Source organism: Pomacea canaliculata, linkage group LG1 (assembly GCF_003073045.1).
Source record: "Pomacea canaliculata isolate SZHN2017 linkage group LG1, ASM307304v1, whole genome shotgun sequence".
Classification (NCBI taxonomy): domain Eukaryota; kingdom Metazoa; phylum Mollusca; class Gastropoda; order Architaenioglossa; family Ampullariidae; genus Pomacea; species Pomacea canaliculata.
In genome coordinates this window covers 36,858,416-36,876,432 of record NC_037590.1, presented here as the reverse complement: position 1 = coordinate 36,876,432, position 18,017 = coordinate 36,858,416, and the positions used below count along the sequence as shown (strand labels likewise).

General features: G+C 43.5%; 1 protein-coding gene across 1 annotated transcript in view; it reads left to right on the top strand.

Moving 5' to 3' along the window:
• The window catches only part of LOC112557919 (paired box protein Pax-2a-like), a 129,707-nt gene that overhangs the window by 37,693 nt on the left and 73,997 nt on the right, over positions 1 to 18,017 (top strand). Inside the window, exon 2 of the mRNA XM_025228072.1 lies at positions 6,930 to 7,001. Coding sequence (XP_025083857.1) covers positions 6,930 to 7,001 — 72 coding nt within the window. The remainder of the gene's footprint in view (positions 1 to 6,929; positions 7,002 to 18,017) is intronic.

Genomic DNA, 18,017 nt, shown 5'->3' with positions numbered 1-18,017 from the left:
CTTTCGACCTATTTTTAAAACTGGTATCAGATGATGGATAATAACCTGAAGGGTACCTCGCAGGTAAGACTGATGGCAGTCAACTGTCTCTTTCAAGTCCTTTCCCATAATTATACCTTGAAGTGGAATCATTTAACAACATATCTCGTGAGATGAAACGTTAATTGATTCGTAGAAACAGTTACAATAGTTTTGTCCTTAGAAATAAGCACTTGGTGACATTTAACTAACAGACTGATATGTAGGTGTCACTGTGCTTAAATGTCAAACAGTAAGCGAGAAAAAAAATTAAAAAAAATATTCTGGAAATACGTTAAATAGCTTAGCGCAGGATAGAAGATGTTATTTAATCTTATATAAACCCTCGGCACGTAGATTGTAAATAAACAAATCAGACAAAAGAGTTGGGTAGGGTTAGGGTTAGTTTGCTTGGGTAGTTTTCCGATGGTGATGAGTACGAACCCAAAGAATGTAAAAGACGGAAGAAAGATTAGTCTTTTTTTTTTAACTGATCTAGATGCGGTGAACCACTTATGGTGTGTGTCCTTGCCTCACCTAGGATGATTCTTCCGCGGTTTTCACCAGAACGGCGCCAGACAGGCCGGGAGGCGGGTAGGCAGGCAGCACCTGTCACTGCTGTTTGAACTACTCGTATTGACAACAGCAGACTGAGGGTTGATGGCGGCGAGGGTTGTATAATTCAGTGAGCAGCAGCGGCCAAGACAAAGCGGCGGAGTGGGGACAATGAGGGCGCTAGCGCGGGGTGCGGTCGGCCGCAGCACGTACCCGGGGTGTTGTTTGTGGCACGCGGCGTCCTTTTCTAGTCCTAGGAACTCACAAAGTGGCAGACCAGCGACTTGCAGGAATCCACCCTCTTCTCGCTGGCACGCGGCAAATCGCTGATCAATGCGCGCGCACCCGAGTCCATTGCCTACCCGGTCCACACCGCGCGTCCCTGACTACGCATGCCCCATTTAGCGGATGCAGCCAATCGGCATCAATTATTCAAACGTAGGCAGGGGAGATAAGGGGCTGTGGAAAAAAGGGATCGGTCATTTGTCGCTTCTCGGCGATGTAAAACTAGACTCTGCACGACATCCATAGAAAAATGACAGTGACAGCGCGGGTTTGAAGTATAATTGCTGCTCATCGCATTTTAATGTGAAGGTTTTTATCTCTGGCAAGGGGCTTTTATTGTTTGCCTGTCTATTGCGGGAACCATTTTTCAAAGAAGACCGTGAGACTGTTTGCGGGAACCATGTTTCAACGAGGTTAGAATATCTGCTGCTGGAATGGAATCGTCTTTTGTTGCACCTGTTCAGCGAAGACAATCTGTTATGAGACATCCTCTGCTTTGTTAAATATATTCAACGAAGATAATTTGGCTAGACGATCGGTTTGCGAGAATGATCTTTGTTACACGAAGACAGCTTGGGCCACTAAAGTCTATGAAGCAGAAGGAACTGGCATTGTGCCTGAATACATTTACAATGTCACTGTGATAGTCAAGAGAGCTGGAACCGTTAGTTCATTAGGAGTTAATGAACAGATTCATGAAGTCAACAGTTTATTCTCATTCTTTCCTTGGTGCTGCTCGACGGTTTGCGTTTAAAGATTGAAAAGGGTTATTCCCCAAATTTGGGGAAACGGTATCATGCTGAGCTCAGACCACAGCCGCCAAAACAACAACAACAAAAAAAAAAACGAACGAACAAACAAACAAACAAGCAAAAAAAAATCCAACCTTGTAGACCTTGACTATCTTGTCATATTTGTTATCTTCTCCAGTTAGCGGACGTCTGTGTGCGCTCAACGCATGCGAATATGTCAAGATGGAGGTTGTTGAAGCGAGCCAGAAAAGAGAGCGAGGAAGTGAGGAAGAATTAGGAACGGATTTGGGAATGAGCAAAATTTAGAAAGAGAGTAAGAAAGCGTGATATAATTTTTTCATAACAGTGAATTGATCGTAGTAAGTTGCTGATTTTTTTTCCAAATGAACTGGGATTGTCCATCACTTTCGGAGTGACCACGTGCCTGGTCTGCATCCCACGTGACTATCTCACGTGATGCAGACGTAACTCCTTCAGCTCGCGCTGTTTCTGTTTTCTGACCATTTAATTCTTCAGCTCGGACACGGGGAGGGGGTCGCACTGTGTGAAGATGGGGCTTGCGGTCGTCTGTCATCTGAAGCAAGTGAAGACCGATGGTGCAAGACACGGCCTTGACCTGTACTCGGCGTCAAACTGCGGCGTCAGCCTCGCGTTCGTTCAACCACATCAGAGATTAATGCTTGATATCCCAGTCTGACTCTTTGAATGTGGTCTGTATATGTGTGTGTGTGTCCCCTCTCCCGTCCATACTGTCACGCATGATGTCGCTTTTCTTGTTCGTCGTCTCGTCCCACTTGAAATTGTGAAGCGCGATACCTCATTCCCACTGAAGATTTTTTCCCCGGCTTTTTATCCCCCGTAACTTGTGCCGCCTGAAGGAGTAACTTAAAATGTCGTGAGAGTAACACAGTTACCGAGAGAGCATGCATGCATACACTAATGGTTAATACAGTCTTCCAAACTGGAAATTTAGTGACGCTCTCGACTACAGGTAGAAAAAAAAAATCTGGCTGGTTCGCTCCCCAGGATACCTGAGTATTTCTTTTTCTCCCGTGGCTTCCGTCAACTGGGTGACAGAACCAGTTGAGTAGAGGGTAATATGACTCCGATTTTAAAGCAGTTTTCTATTATCGCTGCCTTTGAAGGCATTCGGATTAAAATCATCGCTCCTGCATGAGCAGATGAAGAAAAAGCTGACTGTTATAGTAAGAGAGTGGCGAGGGACTGAAGACAGGAAGGCTTTATACAGAGTACGGTTGGGAATGGATAAACAAGTGTGGTGAATCATCTTAATGAAGATGACAGTCCCAGAACCTTTAAAATGCTGGTATCAAAGATGAAAAATGATACATGGAAATATTAAAGCTGTTAACGATTATTGCAAAACGTGTGGCACAAGCCAAACAGAAGAATAGTCCAAGAAGTCAGTAATGTTATAATAATTACAAAGCAAACATCGAAACGACAAAAAGTAAGACAGGAATAAAACAAAAAAAAAAAATGTGAAGGTAATTGCAAAAATGTCCGTGTCCTAGACACAAAAAATGGTCTGGGAAACTCCAAAAGAATTCAGGGTAGTTGCAAAAACGAACGCAGCAAAGGCGTAAAACGATACATTTAAAAAGTCCAAAGGCTAAAGGTTAAGTAAAACGAGCACGTGAACTCTCGGCGTTGTAAGGAAAGTCATTAGCGCATGCGTGTAATTTTTCTCCCTCTGTTGATGTGGTGGTTGTAGTGGTGGCTGTGGTGGTGGTGTGAGACGACTACCAACAGAAAAAGAGGACGAGGAAGGAGAGTGACCTGGCGCCTCGGCCCTCGCCCAAGCTTCTTGAACAAAACATTCGTACTTTGAATAGATGCCAACGGATCCTATCCTCTCTCCTCCCAGGATAAAAGCGTACCCAGGTTAATGATGAATGAAGTAGAGGTGTTAATGCTCTTACGCTTTTGTGTAGAGACAGCCTCCAAATGCAACAAATACAGCGTGTTCGGGGTGAGCTTAAGGGTGACAACTTGATCCTTCGCTGGGACAAAGCATGCCATTGGAGAGATGAATGGACATCGCTGGAATAAAGTTTTTACCTGGGAACGTAGCCAGTCGCATCCTACCCGCGTTGGAGTGTAGTGTCTTGGCTGCAGGGGGACCCTCGGGGGGTTCTCCAATGTTTAGTGGAATGCTAAAGAAAAAGGTCTGCTAACAATACAAGTCCTAACACAGATAAAAAAAATGCAGTCCTTCGGTTGGTTGTACAGGTACAGCTGGTCTGACACTGACAGCCATTTAATTTACCTAAGAACTTGTTAAAATTTTCATGACTTGACATGTCTGGATTAGAGAACATCGACATCTGTTTGTATCTGTGATGTGTTCGGTCAACAGTAGGTTGTGTAATTTCAGACCGGAAAGCATGTAGCATCCCTGTTGTAGGCAGAGACAAAGGTAGTAAATTCCAGACACTACTGATAGAGAAAGAGAATGAGCAACAGCCGAACTTTCTCTAGTTTGATATGTGGGACAGTGAGAAAACCGTTGTCAAACTACTTGTCAGGTTGGTATGGCAACACAAATTCTATACGATACCAAACAAAATACGATTACAAAATGTTGGGGTTTGAACTCCATGTGAGCTCTAACTGGCAGCAGTCAATGCAGATCACACAAATACAGTATAAAAAATATTATATAGAATTATCTTAATCATGCTACAAATAATTTTGTAGCTGGAATTTAAAGACAAGATAGTTGAAAGGTCGACTGATTGTACTTTACATCAAAGGTGTCACGTTCCTGCATACTTTTCAGTTACCACAACGGCGGTTTTAAATGTTTTAGTGTGTTGAAACAGGTCCTAACTACTCGGGTTACCTGTGCAGAACAGATCAAAGAAAGGGAGGAGACGAGAGACTTAGACCCTCTCTCACTCACTCACCGGGAACCATCTCAAATTATGATATTGTCCATGCAGTCATGCATGATTGAGGTGTCACCACTGACTTTGTATACTGTTTTTCTTTCATTTGAACTCACCGGCAGCATATAGAAAATGTCAAAAATAAAAATAAACATGCTCCGGAGCAACGTACACCACCCATACATAGCTGGCGACCTTTTCGGGAGTGAAATATTTTTCCTGCCAAACCTGGGGAGAATCGAACATACGGTGTGGATTTTGCCTGGAGTCTAAGTTAAAGCGACAGGTCAATAGAGAAATCCGCTACCCGGCACCCGCCACCCGCCACCCGCCACCCGCCACCCGCCACCCGCCAAGCGCCTCCTGCCAGGATGTGGTTTATAAGATAACGAAACATGGTGGTTCAAATATGTGTATGCATTTGAATATATTCAAGTATGTACTCATGGATCATTACTGGCCTTTGAACAAATTGTGAGGATGTCGGTGCTCACCGCATGTGATATCTATTGCTAACAATAAAAACACGACTGCTTAAAAAAGTGGTGGGTGTGTGGTTTATCCATGTAGACCACAAGACAGTAACGTATAGTCCGCTGTGCTCATTCTGTACAAATAAAAGTCTAATTCTGTGGACCACAATGCTAATTTCATAAAGCACAGTGCTCATTCTGTGGACCATTCTAATTTTGTGGACCACAGCCCTAGTTCTGTGTATCACAATGCTAATTCAATGGCCCAAAGTGCCGCAGTGCCAACAGTCATGTCCCTAGCGACCACTCGGACAACGGCCATGTCGTCTGCTTCATGCGGCCACCCGCCCGCTCCACATTGTCTGAGAGCTTTACTGAGCCTCCCCTCCGTCTCCCACCCCACATCCCCACCCCCTGTTCCCTCCGACTGCGACTGTTGGTCCAATTACGGCTCAATTGATGATCGGACATGCTAGTGTCCACTTCCTGTTGTCATTTTCAGCTGGTCAGCACGTGCGCCGCACGCTGCGATGCCTCCCTGTAAATTGCTGACAAGTCCCCGGGGGCCGATTGCTGCCAATGTTATTTCCTGCCATCGGTTCCTTGCTGTAGGTCGTTTTGTACATAATGATACAGGAATCAAGGAACATTACAGACAGAGAGACTTTGTCAGGAACGATGGGCGAGAACAAGGGAGTTAACTGTCACGTGCACTCCCCGGCTCTGTCTCTCTTTCTCTGTTCTCATTCTTTTCTTCGTCCTTCTGGCCTTCTCCACACCTACCACAGAAACAGCACTATGATTCTATTTGCTCCTACTGCTTGTCTGTCTGTCTCTGTCTCTGTCTCTGTCTCTCTCTCTCTTGCCACTGTTGCACTCAAAGAGGGTGAGGTGTAAATATACTTCCAAAAGGGGACAAACAAATATTATTGAGGCTATAAAAAGTCAAACTTCAAAGTCCTGATTACATTGTTTTACACACATAACATACTTGTTTATACAGTATCACGATGTGTAATTAGCAGTCCGCTAGTCATGGTATGAAAATGATTTATTTGTCTAAATTATCAAATATATGTGTGATTATGTCTGACAGGAGTAGTGTGTGTGTGAGACAGGAGGGAAGAGAAAGTGTGTGTGTATATAAATTAATGAGATGTGAGGAGGAAGGGGTGAAGGGAGAGCATTGTTCCAGCTGACACCTCGCCACAACACATGCTGATCTCTGGACTATTAATGTACAACAAAGCCGCCGATATATCTATATATGTATATTGCCTTGGTAAAAGATACTCCACCACCTGCTGCATATTGCCTGGCCAGCATGGAACGTTAAACTCGTGCAAACATTTGTTTATACTGTTTGTAAATTCCTAGCTCTTTACTAAACATAATTAGGCCAAGCAGGAACAAGCACAACCCTCAGAACAACCTCCTCCAACCCTACCCCCGCCTCTCCAAAATTAAGGTCGAGACACCGAAGCGTGTGATGCACAATTCAATATGAAGATCGGGGTTCAAGATTAAGTAGGAGGCGACACAGCCTCGGGTAGTGCCGCTGGTGGTTGTTGATTCTGTACTCACTTGTTTTGTTTGTTTTTTTGTTTTTTTGTTAATGATTATTTCCTGTGTTGGGTGTAATTTACAGAGACTTGCTGAGGCCTTGTTTTTGCACGATTTATTATTTTCTGTGGGTTTTTTAATTTTATTTATTTATTTTTATAATTCTCTGTGATTATTGATATTTAATTTATGTCTTTATTAATATGTATTATTTATCATTAATTTCTCTGCTGTGTCTTTATAATCTTGTGTTTCGTTTTTATGATTTTCCGTTGACTCATTATTATTCCGCTGACTCATTACTATTCCATTGACTCTTTTATTATTATTATTCTTTGCCGTATCTTAATTAATGTGTTCTGTCTTTGCAGACCAGGACATGGTGCCGTTGGAGATGAGAGATTCCCCAAACTCGAAGCAGCGGGACGGAAATGGGCGACAGTGTGAGTAAAGAATATTCTTGTATTCCTTCGATTTTCTTTGTTTGTTTGTTTCTTTCTTTCACCCTGTAATCTTTCAGCTTTTTTTTTTTCTGTTCTGTGGACTAAGGACAGTTGTCATTGTAGACAACTTGTGCCATCTGTGTGTTACCCTGCTCAGCACGTAGCTAAGTAAGTGTAGTTACATGTAATTACCTGTCTAACAAGCATAGACAGGTGTTGATCTCACGTGCCATTCTGCTCAGACATGTGGATTTCGTCGTACCTTATCTACAGGTGTACTGTGTGTGTGTGTCGGGAGGGAGAGAGGGAGTAAGGGCGGCCACTCGCTCTAACTAACCCTAACCCCGTTTTTCGGCTGTGATGAGTATTAAACAAACACACTTCCCTACCTTTACTTGTTAGTGTATTAAAAATAATGTATCATATATAATATATCACATTCCGTTACGGTTCGTTGAAATTGTCTGCTTGGATCTGCTTAGTATGTGAAGGTAGACCAAAATCTTATTGTAAAAAAGGCAGAAAGATGGACGTAAATATGTGGTAGGGAGAGTGGAATCCACTGGTGGGAGTGTGTACAAACAATCTGAAACACATGCTTCACTAGAAGCAGAGCATCACGAGGCTGGCGCCAATCTCAACTCAAACTATCATCCCTTCAAGCACTTTGCACAGCTTATTTCAGACACGTGTGCTTACTTACAGTACAAACATGAGGTAGACAACAAAGTAAAAAGGTTAATAAAATCACATCCTAATATTTTATATTTATTTTTTAATGCATAACACCGCGATTTGTCTACGTGTCCTCATGTCGAATTTACAAAAACGAGTGGTCCCCATCTTTACAGCTACCTAGGTGAGTGCTAGCGCCAGGCGCCGCTTTTCACTACCACGTGACCAGGATCGATCACCTGAGAGACGCTAAGGGGGTGGAGGAGGGGGGAGGGACAGATGCCAGGGCTGTGTGAAACTCAGACGTCACACGAGTGTGAAGAAGGACAACAAATGCAGTACATCACATCAATTGATGTTGACGTGGCAGCCAGCCCCTTTCTGATTTTACGATTCTGGATCGATTGATGGATGTTTTTCAAGCCTGCCGCGCTTTCTCTCTCTCTTCTCTTTCTCTTTACATGCATATGCGCGCGCGCGCGCACACGCACGAACGCACACACATACGCAAATGTACAAGCACAGATATGCACATGTGCATAAATGTCTCACTCTCTACAAATGTAGTTTTTTCTCTAACTTTTTCTGTCTGTCTCTCAAACTACCCGAACTCTCTCAAACACACACACAAAAAGAAAACAAAAACAAACACGCGCGCACGCACTTCTCATTTTACGGAACACAGATCTGCTTTCTTAGCAAAATGGAGACCAGAGATGGGCGGGGCTCGGGCGCCACGTGACAACAAAGGTCACGTGAAGCCACGTCCCACTGCTCCCTCCTGCATGTCTAGAACGAGTAGCATGGAGTGCTGACACGACACTGTAGTCGACTGCCAGTAGCCTAATGTCTGACATCCCGCAGGTGACAGTCTGTCGAGGACAGTCCATGTCTTTCCTCATCACGTGATGCACTTTGCGCACGGCACCAAGTAAACATTGCCAGGAGGGAAAGTCTGTAGAGGTGCGCTGGGGACAAGAGGATGGGGGTGTGTGTGGGGAGGAGTATGTGGTGGAGGGATCAGGGGGATAATCGTGTCGTCGATGGTTACTGAGAAGGACGACAGTCTGAAAGAGGAGTGGCAGGTTGGGGCGGGGAAAATAAAGTGACAGACAATTCTCATGAATGGTAAGCAAAAAGAAAGAAAGAAAAAAAAAATTCTGCTAGCTTCTGATAAAACCACTTTTGTGATTTTCACTTGTTTGACAGTAGGTATACTTGACTGAAAGCGAGCCTGTCCCTCACAAAGCATCTTATAAAGATATTTCCTCATGGAATCATAAATCCATCCATCCACACACGCACGCGCGCGAACGCACATACAACCACATCAACACACAATCACACATGAACCGATTACTTTGTAAATTGGTGTTGTGGCTTTGAGATGTCTCCGAAGAATTATAGAAATAAATTTTTAACGATGTCATTGTTTAGACCTATTCGATAGCTCGTCACGTGTTCTTCTCAACAACACCAGTTATTTCCCTTGGGCTGAGGGCCAGGATGCGGACAAGAATTGTGAGACGTGGCTGCAAGTTCTGTCCAAGGTTTTTATCTATGTCCAAGCCCCTAGCGACAAATGCTGGCCTGCGGTCACTCGTGTTGCTGGATTTGGTCTGGTTTTGAAGGCTATTAAACGTATTGCAACGCTTAGGAAGGTGTGAGCCGCAGATGAAATGGAGAGATTGAGCAAGGGATGTGCGAGAGAGAGAAAAAAAAAACCCATAAGAACATAAAATAACGTAAATTGCATATCAAAGACGGAGAATGAGGGTTATAGGTAAAATAGAAAAAAAAAGTAAAATATTGAGTATTCAGTTTTATAAAAATGAGTTCTTTTTTATTCTGGCTCACTCTCTTTTATCTTTTATTCTCGCTCGCTCTCTTTATTAAAAAAAAGTGCACACACACACACACACAAAACAGTTATATATATATCGCAGTACATTTTCATTCCATTTTGCAATGCTAAGACGGACACTAAATCGAATATGTGATAAAACAGCATTTAAAACATAATAATGACAGGTATACCACATTATTACAAAAGACCTCGAACAAACATAATAAATCCACCACACATTTTCTAAGACCTCAACAAGCATAAATACTGTAACATACATAGTAGCATCACACACCATCAGAACCATGACATACAACAACAGAGCGCGCGGATGCGTGTGTTATCACCAGTAGGGTTTTCAGGGGATAAGCCTGATATAAGATTGGACGGAAAAGATTAGTTTTGAGGGCTCAGGGAAAGAACTCGATGGTCGCAATATTCCTGAGACCTACTGGTAATACAGTGATGTGTAAATTTTTTTCCTAGTTATTTTTTTACTGAGGCGATTCAAAACGCAAAAAAAAAAAAAATCACAAATGGAAGATGAAGCACTGCACATAGATGCTAAAGAAAGGTGACATCCATGAGTTGGGGTAAAAAAAGACTAAAATGCTCACAATTGCAATGGTTCATGGGATCCCGTGCAAGCAGGATACGCTGTGAGTAATTGTAGTATGCAAGAGGATCTGTACAGAACCGTCCACCGTCCATCTTTCAAGACCGCTAACCCTTGCGGTCAGCGTAACATACTTGAGTTTCGTCCCTTTCCCCTTTGGCTAGAGCTGAGGAGAGAAAGGACAGAAAGATGGAAACGGCGATATTGACATTTATTTAAGAATTCAGCTGGTGATCATTGTGTCTTGTTTAGTAAAATACGTGGTATAAAACACAGAAATACAAAACTCTTTCCCTTCCCGAAATATTGTAAAATAATGTGTTTATTAAATCTTTCTTTTCATATCTACAATTAATGTTTCCGTTAGTCTGGTGGTCTGGCTGGCTTGACGAGTCGCTGGAATGCGTATCCCTCGACAGTGGCATTTCAAGATTGTTTTCAAGAAATTGAAATGTAAAGGATAAGCATTTTCATGTCAGTAACATAGGTGTGAACCATAAAACTTGCAACCGTTGCAGCAAACACTTTTCTATAACAAATTGTTGTTTTTCGATTGTGGTTTTGTGCATCATTCACACGTAGTAACTGTAAATAAACGTTTTTAAAAAAAATTACTAGATTTTGGATTTTCTTCCCACTGCCCCGCAATTCTTTCTCTCTCCCCTTCCCTACAACTTGCCTTCGAAAAATGTCTGGTCTCTCTCTCTAGCTCTCTCTCTCTTTCACTCACACACACTCACTCTGCTCTCTCTCTCTCTCTCACACACACACACATTTTTGCTTATTTCATGTTATTTTTCACAGTGCTTAGAACGTTCAGGTTGTTCCATTTTTTATTTTATTATTCAAAGCAAATCAGCAAAGACATGATTGAGAAACATTTCGTCAAGGTCTATTTCCTGAGGAGAATTTGGGCAGCAGCTCTTTAATGTGCACTTTGACCTCGCCGGTTAGTACCAGAATTTAGCCTGCGAATCACACGGCGAGCAAGAGACAGCAACCTCAATCTGCCTGGGTTTGATAATAAAGACAGTAACCCTCTTTTTGTTTAACTGATTCTACAATAGTTGATGAGACTGGTAATGTATGTGGTTCTGTGGATAATATATGCCAGGCGTCTTTTAGGTTGGCACCAGTTCTGTTCAGAAATTCTCTTGGAGTTTTTTGTCCTGAGTTTTGTTTTTTTTTTCTGTCCGTAGTTACTACAACATGACATGCTTACCTGATCTGTTTATTATTACTTAGTCGGCGCTACGCTTCATGTGTGTGTCCCTTCGCTACACCGCTCCCCGCAGCCATTTCCTCCACAGAACTTCGGTCTGAGACTAACATCGCAGTGCGCCTGCGCACCCGGCTGTCAATCGTGCCGGGCTCGCGCAGCACGCTAGCGTTCGCAGCGGAGTAGTCGGACCAATCAAACAGCAGCAAACATCTTGCCAGGCTTCCAGGGGCGTGACTCACAAAATTTGCCGCCCACCTTTCCACCTTCAAGGCGGGGCTTCGCTAAGTCCTGCCCTTTTGTTGGACGTCCTCGATGGCTTCATCAAGAGTTTCCTAATACCAATGGCCGAGTGGGAAAGGTCCATATTTTCCTGTCACTGTGTCGTGTGATCGTTCATCACTTCACCACGGTGTGAATGACATTCAAGAGAAGCAGCCTTTCCGAGTGGAATGAAGCTGCAGAAATCCAGCCATAACTGAATCCGCCCTGTTGTTCTGTTTGGAGGACTTTGTGTCGGCCCTGCTTCCTCTCACTCAGACCAGGTCTTCGAGACCACCTCCCTCCCAGGCATCTTTATTTATTATTCACTGACCGGTAGGGGTTAGACGGGTATCTTACTTCGCCATTTTAAAGGGTAGGAGAAATGCAAAACGCTATCCTGATTTGCCATTCACCGCGACTAAACAGACACTGGCATTTTTATTCGCCATTAATGGGACAGCACCAACCTGACACTGATATTATAATTCCCTATTCATGAGACAATAGAAACAGACACTGCCTTCTCGATTCTTCATTCCCGACACTGTAGAAACGGACAAACTGGAGTCCCAGTCATTCACAATTTAGGTGAAAGGATGTGTCTTTGAACAAAACTTGACCATGATACTCGCCATTACCAGGACAAGAAAGACACTGGTATATGAAATAAACATTGGCGAAAATAGGATAGACTGACCAGTGGGTTACAATGAAATTTTATTGGTCATCATCAATTCGGAATCAACTTTTTAAAATAATGACACTTGAGAAAAGCCAATAGTTGTGAAAAGTAAAAAGACGGCGGAGGCATGCTCGCGCATTTTCTCACTCAAACTCTTTCACCAACTCAATTAGTTCCAAAGCTAAGTGTTTCACCAAATTTTCTTGGTACCACGAAAGAGCACATGTTTATAGACTTGGTCAGTGGAAATGCTTCAACACATTGACAGCAGGCTGGCCATTATCAGTACAGAGGCTTTGCTGTATCGGTATATTATATTTGCCATTATCGACACAGTACAATTCCGTTATCGATGCAGGTATCATTATCGACATTGCACATTTGTCGTTATTCATGTCACAAATGTACCATTGTCATTACAGTAGATTTACTATTGTCATTCTCCTGGCAGTACATGTAGATATTAGCATCTAGGCTCGCTGCAAATTAAAGTGCCACTGCAGTAAACTTTCTTTATCTAAGATCACCTGACCGTCTCGACCACTGCATGTATAGAAGCTCTTGTCTCGCCCAATAGCAAACAAAATGTGAGATCATAAAATTATCATAATCAGATCGTAATTAAGATGCTGAAGCCTTCCATGTCCTGACATAAAGACGTCTTTTTCTTCCTTCCTTTCGTCAATGTAAACATATTTATTTGCTTAATTTTCACTTACATTTTTCAGTACAGATTTTTTTTATAACCGTCTCCATGATAAGTTTAGTAAATTTCGCTAAGGGTTTTTTGTTTTGTTTATGTTTGTTTTAGGCATTGGCAAGTAAATATGAGAACAAGTATTGATGCTTCCTAGAGAGCTCTCTGCTTTTATCTGTTTCCTCTCCTATCTCTTCCCGCTTCCATCTGTCAACAGTACGCTGTTATCGGGAGGGGTGGTGGGGGGGGCTTGTATCGATGGCATTCTTATCATTGGTATCATTATCGCACAACCCACACAGTCATCATCAAACATCGCCCATTTGTCAGCTGCAAGGTTGTCCTTAAATCCTCAAACCTTCAGTCCATATATGCAGCCCAATGCATGACGAGTACAACCCTCTGAAACTCCTCGGACGAGATAAATACCTTTTAATTATATAATCTTTATAAAGGTAGTGATAAGTATGTGAACTGCTCTTTCGCTCATGTCATTCGCGTGACAGGTCTCAGTAGTTTATTGGAAGCACACTAACATGTTTATTTTCGCCAAAGTCAGCCAGAAAACAAACTTTAAGCACTGGGAGGGACAAAGGTGGATGACAAACAAGAGAAGGGGGTTAGGGTGGCCAGGTCGCTTTAATCATTTGTCTCTGGATTCCATCGTTGTACACAAGCACACCTTGCGAAAGAAAGGTATTATCCCAGCAAAAAAAGTCATGTCCTCCAGTGGTCGCTGACACCATCGTAAGCTCGATGGCCACCTGATCGCGGTGTATGAAAGCTCCTTTAAAGGCGTGAGATTAGATCACTAGTAGCAGCTGCGATCAAATTCAGAAAACAAGGATGTCAGTGGGACTGCTGTCTGAACATATGCCACCATGTTGGAAATACTGGTGTGTTAGCAAGTGCGGTCAAAGTCGTTTATTGCGAAATAGTTTTAAGCTGCTTAGCGAGCGGCAAGAAATCCAGTTTATGTACCAAGACATCCTTCCATATGATGACCGTTACAGAGCTCTTTCATTAAAAACTGCTTGTAGAAGTTTAGATACTTCGTCAACAGATTTATTAATTTCATTTGTATGAATCTCATTAGCAATAATTTTGATGTCAGATAACTAGAGACTCTATTAAAAAATGACTGAATAAGTATTTACTTGTATTTAAGAACTTTCTGGCCAAGAATAGAATATCTCACGTAATTCAATAATCGCAAATTGTAAACCTTTCTAATAACCAATAATCATTTTATTTATGATTACTTTCGTGTTCTCCATTAACCCAGGTGGCGCTTCTCATGCATTCAAGTATTTTTGCTTCTCTCTCTCTCTTGCCATCTCAGTTCAGGTCAGTCGTGCTTGATGTTAGTGAAGACAAGAAGAAGTTTCCGCGTATTATCTTTGGTTTTCTAATCTGTTTTCTTCATCTCCTTGCTGAATAGTCTTTAGTCTTCAGGTCTTTGTTTTCCCCTCATTTTTCATCCATTCTGTGTTATTTTCGCTCTTCATGTTTCTCTTCCCAGCCTCGTTGTCAGTCCATCCAGCGTTTTGTTGTTTTTTTGTTTGTTTGGTTTTGTTTTTTTTTTCAGCTTCCAGTTTCTCCTCTCCTTCCCTCCCACCCTCCTAGCGTCCCTCCAGAATCCGGGTAAGCATGGAGGAACAAGGGTTATCATATTTTAGCAGCCTTCTGTTGCCTGTCTGTGGATGTCCTTGGCAGTAACACACCAGACCCCAGTGACAGATGTTCACTTTTTGTTGCGTGCAACCAGCAGTGCGCACGTGCTCACAGAAACTACAGACCTTTTTCTCTCCCTGTCTCTTCCAGCTCCTGATGCTTCACAACCTTTTTTTTTTTTTTTTTTTTTTTTTTAAAAATCGGCTTTAGGGTTCGAATCGAACCGCGAAGGCTTCAAACAACAGCAACGCCCCACATACAGGCTACCCGTCACCGCGGTGTCAAGACCTGGCCTGCCGGCTGCTTTGGGAGGACAGCTGTTGCGTTTGCAATGTCCCGACAGAGGACAATATAAAGTGAATAAACTGTTATTACTGTAAAACAGAAGGGCTTTGGTGTGTCCCAGCATTGTTGTCATAATCGACGCCAGCCTTGTCTTTATGAGCAACAGCGCTGCCAGGCACGCTGGTGTTGTGTAAATAATCAGTTAGACAGGTGGCAAAGGCGCCGTGTCAGGTGGAGGAAGCAACGTCGTTGGCACGTCACCCGTGGGTTATTTTCCTCCTGATATACCGAGTAATTCCTCATCCCATCAAGTCACAAAGTTGTTTTTTTTTTTCGGACACCATCTGGTTATATAATGTTTTACTCGTGTATTTGTGTGTTTTTGTTTTGTTTGTGAGACGCCCAAATTTCTGTTGACTCACGAGTTTGTTTCTTACCATCACAGTCAGGCATCACAACAACACGTCACTTGATTTCTCTGAATCATGTGATTGCTTATTCGCTGCTTTCTCCTGTCCTCAGTGATGTCGACACTTTCTCATGTCCTGTCCGGACTTCCCAGTCTTGGTCCACACAGGTGATGATGTTTTCAGTCTATCCCTCCTCCGCAACCCTCGGCCTGTACTGACATTGTCTGGCACACTACAACTTGTACTATGTTCTTTGAAATTTATACGTTCATTCTTTCTTTCCTGAAGACTTATCATTCATATCGTAATGTTCAAAGCATATCTTCGTCTGTCGTTGCCACTACCTTTTGGTGTTCGTTCAGTTCCATGTAGTAAATAAACTGTACTGATGTATCCGGTAGTGGAGTCGGGAGTAGAGCAGTAAAGTCACGTGGACGACGTAAGAGCGGGTACCACCTGACGTTGCGCCTGTTTGTCCACGCGCCACGAGGCCTTGGGGGCCCGCAACCAGATCCTCCGTGACCTCGACGAACGACAGTAAAAGATCAGCGACTCCCAAGTGCTCTGTGGACGAGCAATGGCTCGCCGTCGGTGGCTCTCATGATGAGGGGTGGCCGATCCGTTTTTGGTTCGATGACTTATCGCATCCTGCTACCTTACAGAGGTCGCCTTAGTTTCCTCCCCCACAAAAAAACTGTGAACAAGGTTATCGCCAGATAGGGGGCGCGGCAGCTGCCTGAAGGCTTCGCTCACGGATGCTGATGACTGTTTATCCCTCCGCACTCGCTGACTGAGAAAACTCATGTCACTGCGCAAGGTCACGGGTATTTTCCCTTTCTGGTGACCCTGTCTTAATAATGTCACATTCTAGATTTTTTTTTAAATAATCATTTGAGTTGAAAGAAGTTAAAGAATTTATTTAATGTACTTATCAAACGTTGTGATCAAGACTTCAGCCACCTCGGTAATGTTTTTGGAATGTCCCGTATTTTGGGCCCAAATTTACTGCGTGGATGCACGAAGCTTAGTTGTTTATCATAAAGCACCCTACTTTGACGAACCCTTACTTTTTGTACGAGTCATAGCTGTTTTTTTTTTCTGTTAAATTTCTGTTTTTCTGCAGATAAAACTACGCCGCAGACTATGTTCGCCAATGTTAAAACCTTTTGTCTTAAAATCAAATCCTCAATATCCGTTAATCAAGGAAGTCTTCACTTTTATGTGAGGGTCCTAAGTCCTTTCGTAAATGGGCAAAGTGTCCGAGGGTCAAATCCATGGAAGTGTCTAAAGTCCAATTGTATTGACAACAAACAAGTTCGCACACAGCTCAGCATGTTGGCCGAAGTTCGACTCAGACCGTTGGATATATGTATGATCTACTTCGCCAGAGCTGGTCGAACGCTGGACTACAGTTTCTTGGTTAAGAAGGATCGACTACTGTCTTGATGTGAACGAGAGACTTGAACCGTTATACGTCGTGACCCAACATGTTCACACGTGACAAGGTTATGACCCGTGAAGTACGTTTTACTTTGGGGAATATCGCGACTCGTTCTTTTGTTATGTCTGTCACGAAGCTGTGAAGCACGCTTGTCTGTGATGAAGCTGTGCGAAGCTGTGACGCGCTATAACTATGTCCGTGATGAAGCTGTGACCCACACGTCAGACCGCGGACGTCTGCAGCTGTGTCTTTGACACGGACTATTTTTTCGTCCCCAGCAAGCCGTGAGTGCCGGACGATGGGTCCCTCTCTGACGGGCAAGAAGGGTGGCACGGGAAGTGGAGGGAGCGATGGACGCAGGGCGGGGAGGAAAGAGAGAAGTCGGTCCAAGCAGCTGCCCTTCCAGCTTCACGCTTAACGAACATCGCAGATGGCGCAGCGATAAAGGCAGCAAGTGACGCAGGAAGAAGAAAATGAAAACATGAAAGGGTGAGGGGGGTCTGAGAGAAAAAAAATGGCTGTCCTCTACATTAATTACAACTCAGACACAACGGGCTCCTGCTTTCAGAAGTTTGCGAGAAGAACCCTCGCGTCGAGACGTGACACAGAACAGCAACATGCCAACGATAACAACAGCAGAAACAGCTACAACCACTACTACTATCATCACACTACTACTACTACGATGATCAATGACTGCCCTCGCTTTTATCCTTTAACGACGCTTTCGCTCATCTTTTCTGTACTTGACAACCGCGTAACTATTAAAAATGAGGACCTCGACGATGTGCTATCGATTTGACGAGCGAGTGGGCACGAAAGAAAGAAAGAAAAAGAGAGAGCGGTGGAGAGAGAAGAGACAAGGGAAGAGAGAAAGGAGTGGGTGGGGTAAAAACGCTCATAAAGTTGTTGTTGAGTCAGCGAAAGCCGGCAAGTTTGTGGGGGCCATTGTTGGACGGTCCGACACATAGCGGTTAACCCGCATAGTGACAGGTGCTCCCGGCTGCTGCGCCTCGTCCGACAGTTGACAAAAGTGAACCGTTTGGCGGTCGGTCTGCAACCAAGAGCTGCCTCCCTCATGTTGTCGCCGCAGCTCGTGGCGGGAATGAATTTCATAATCATTTAGCGCAGGCAGGTCTGGGGCGAGCGCTTTCGCAACTCAATCAAATCTGAATCGCACCTTTGTTGTGGCCTGAGTTTTAGTGTT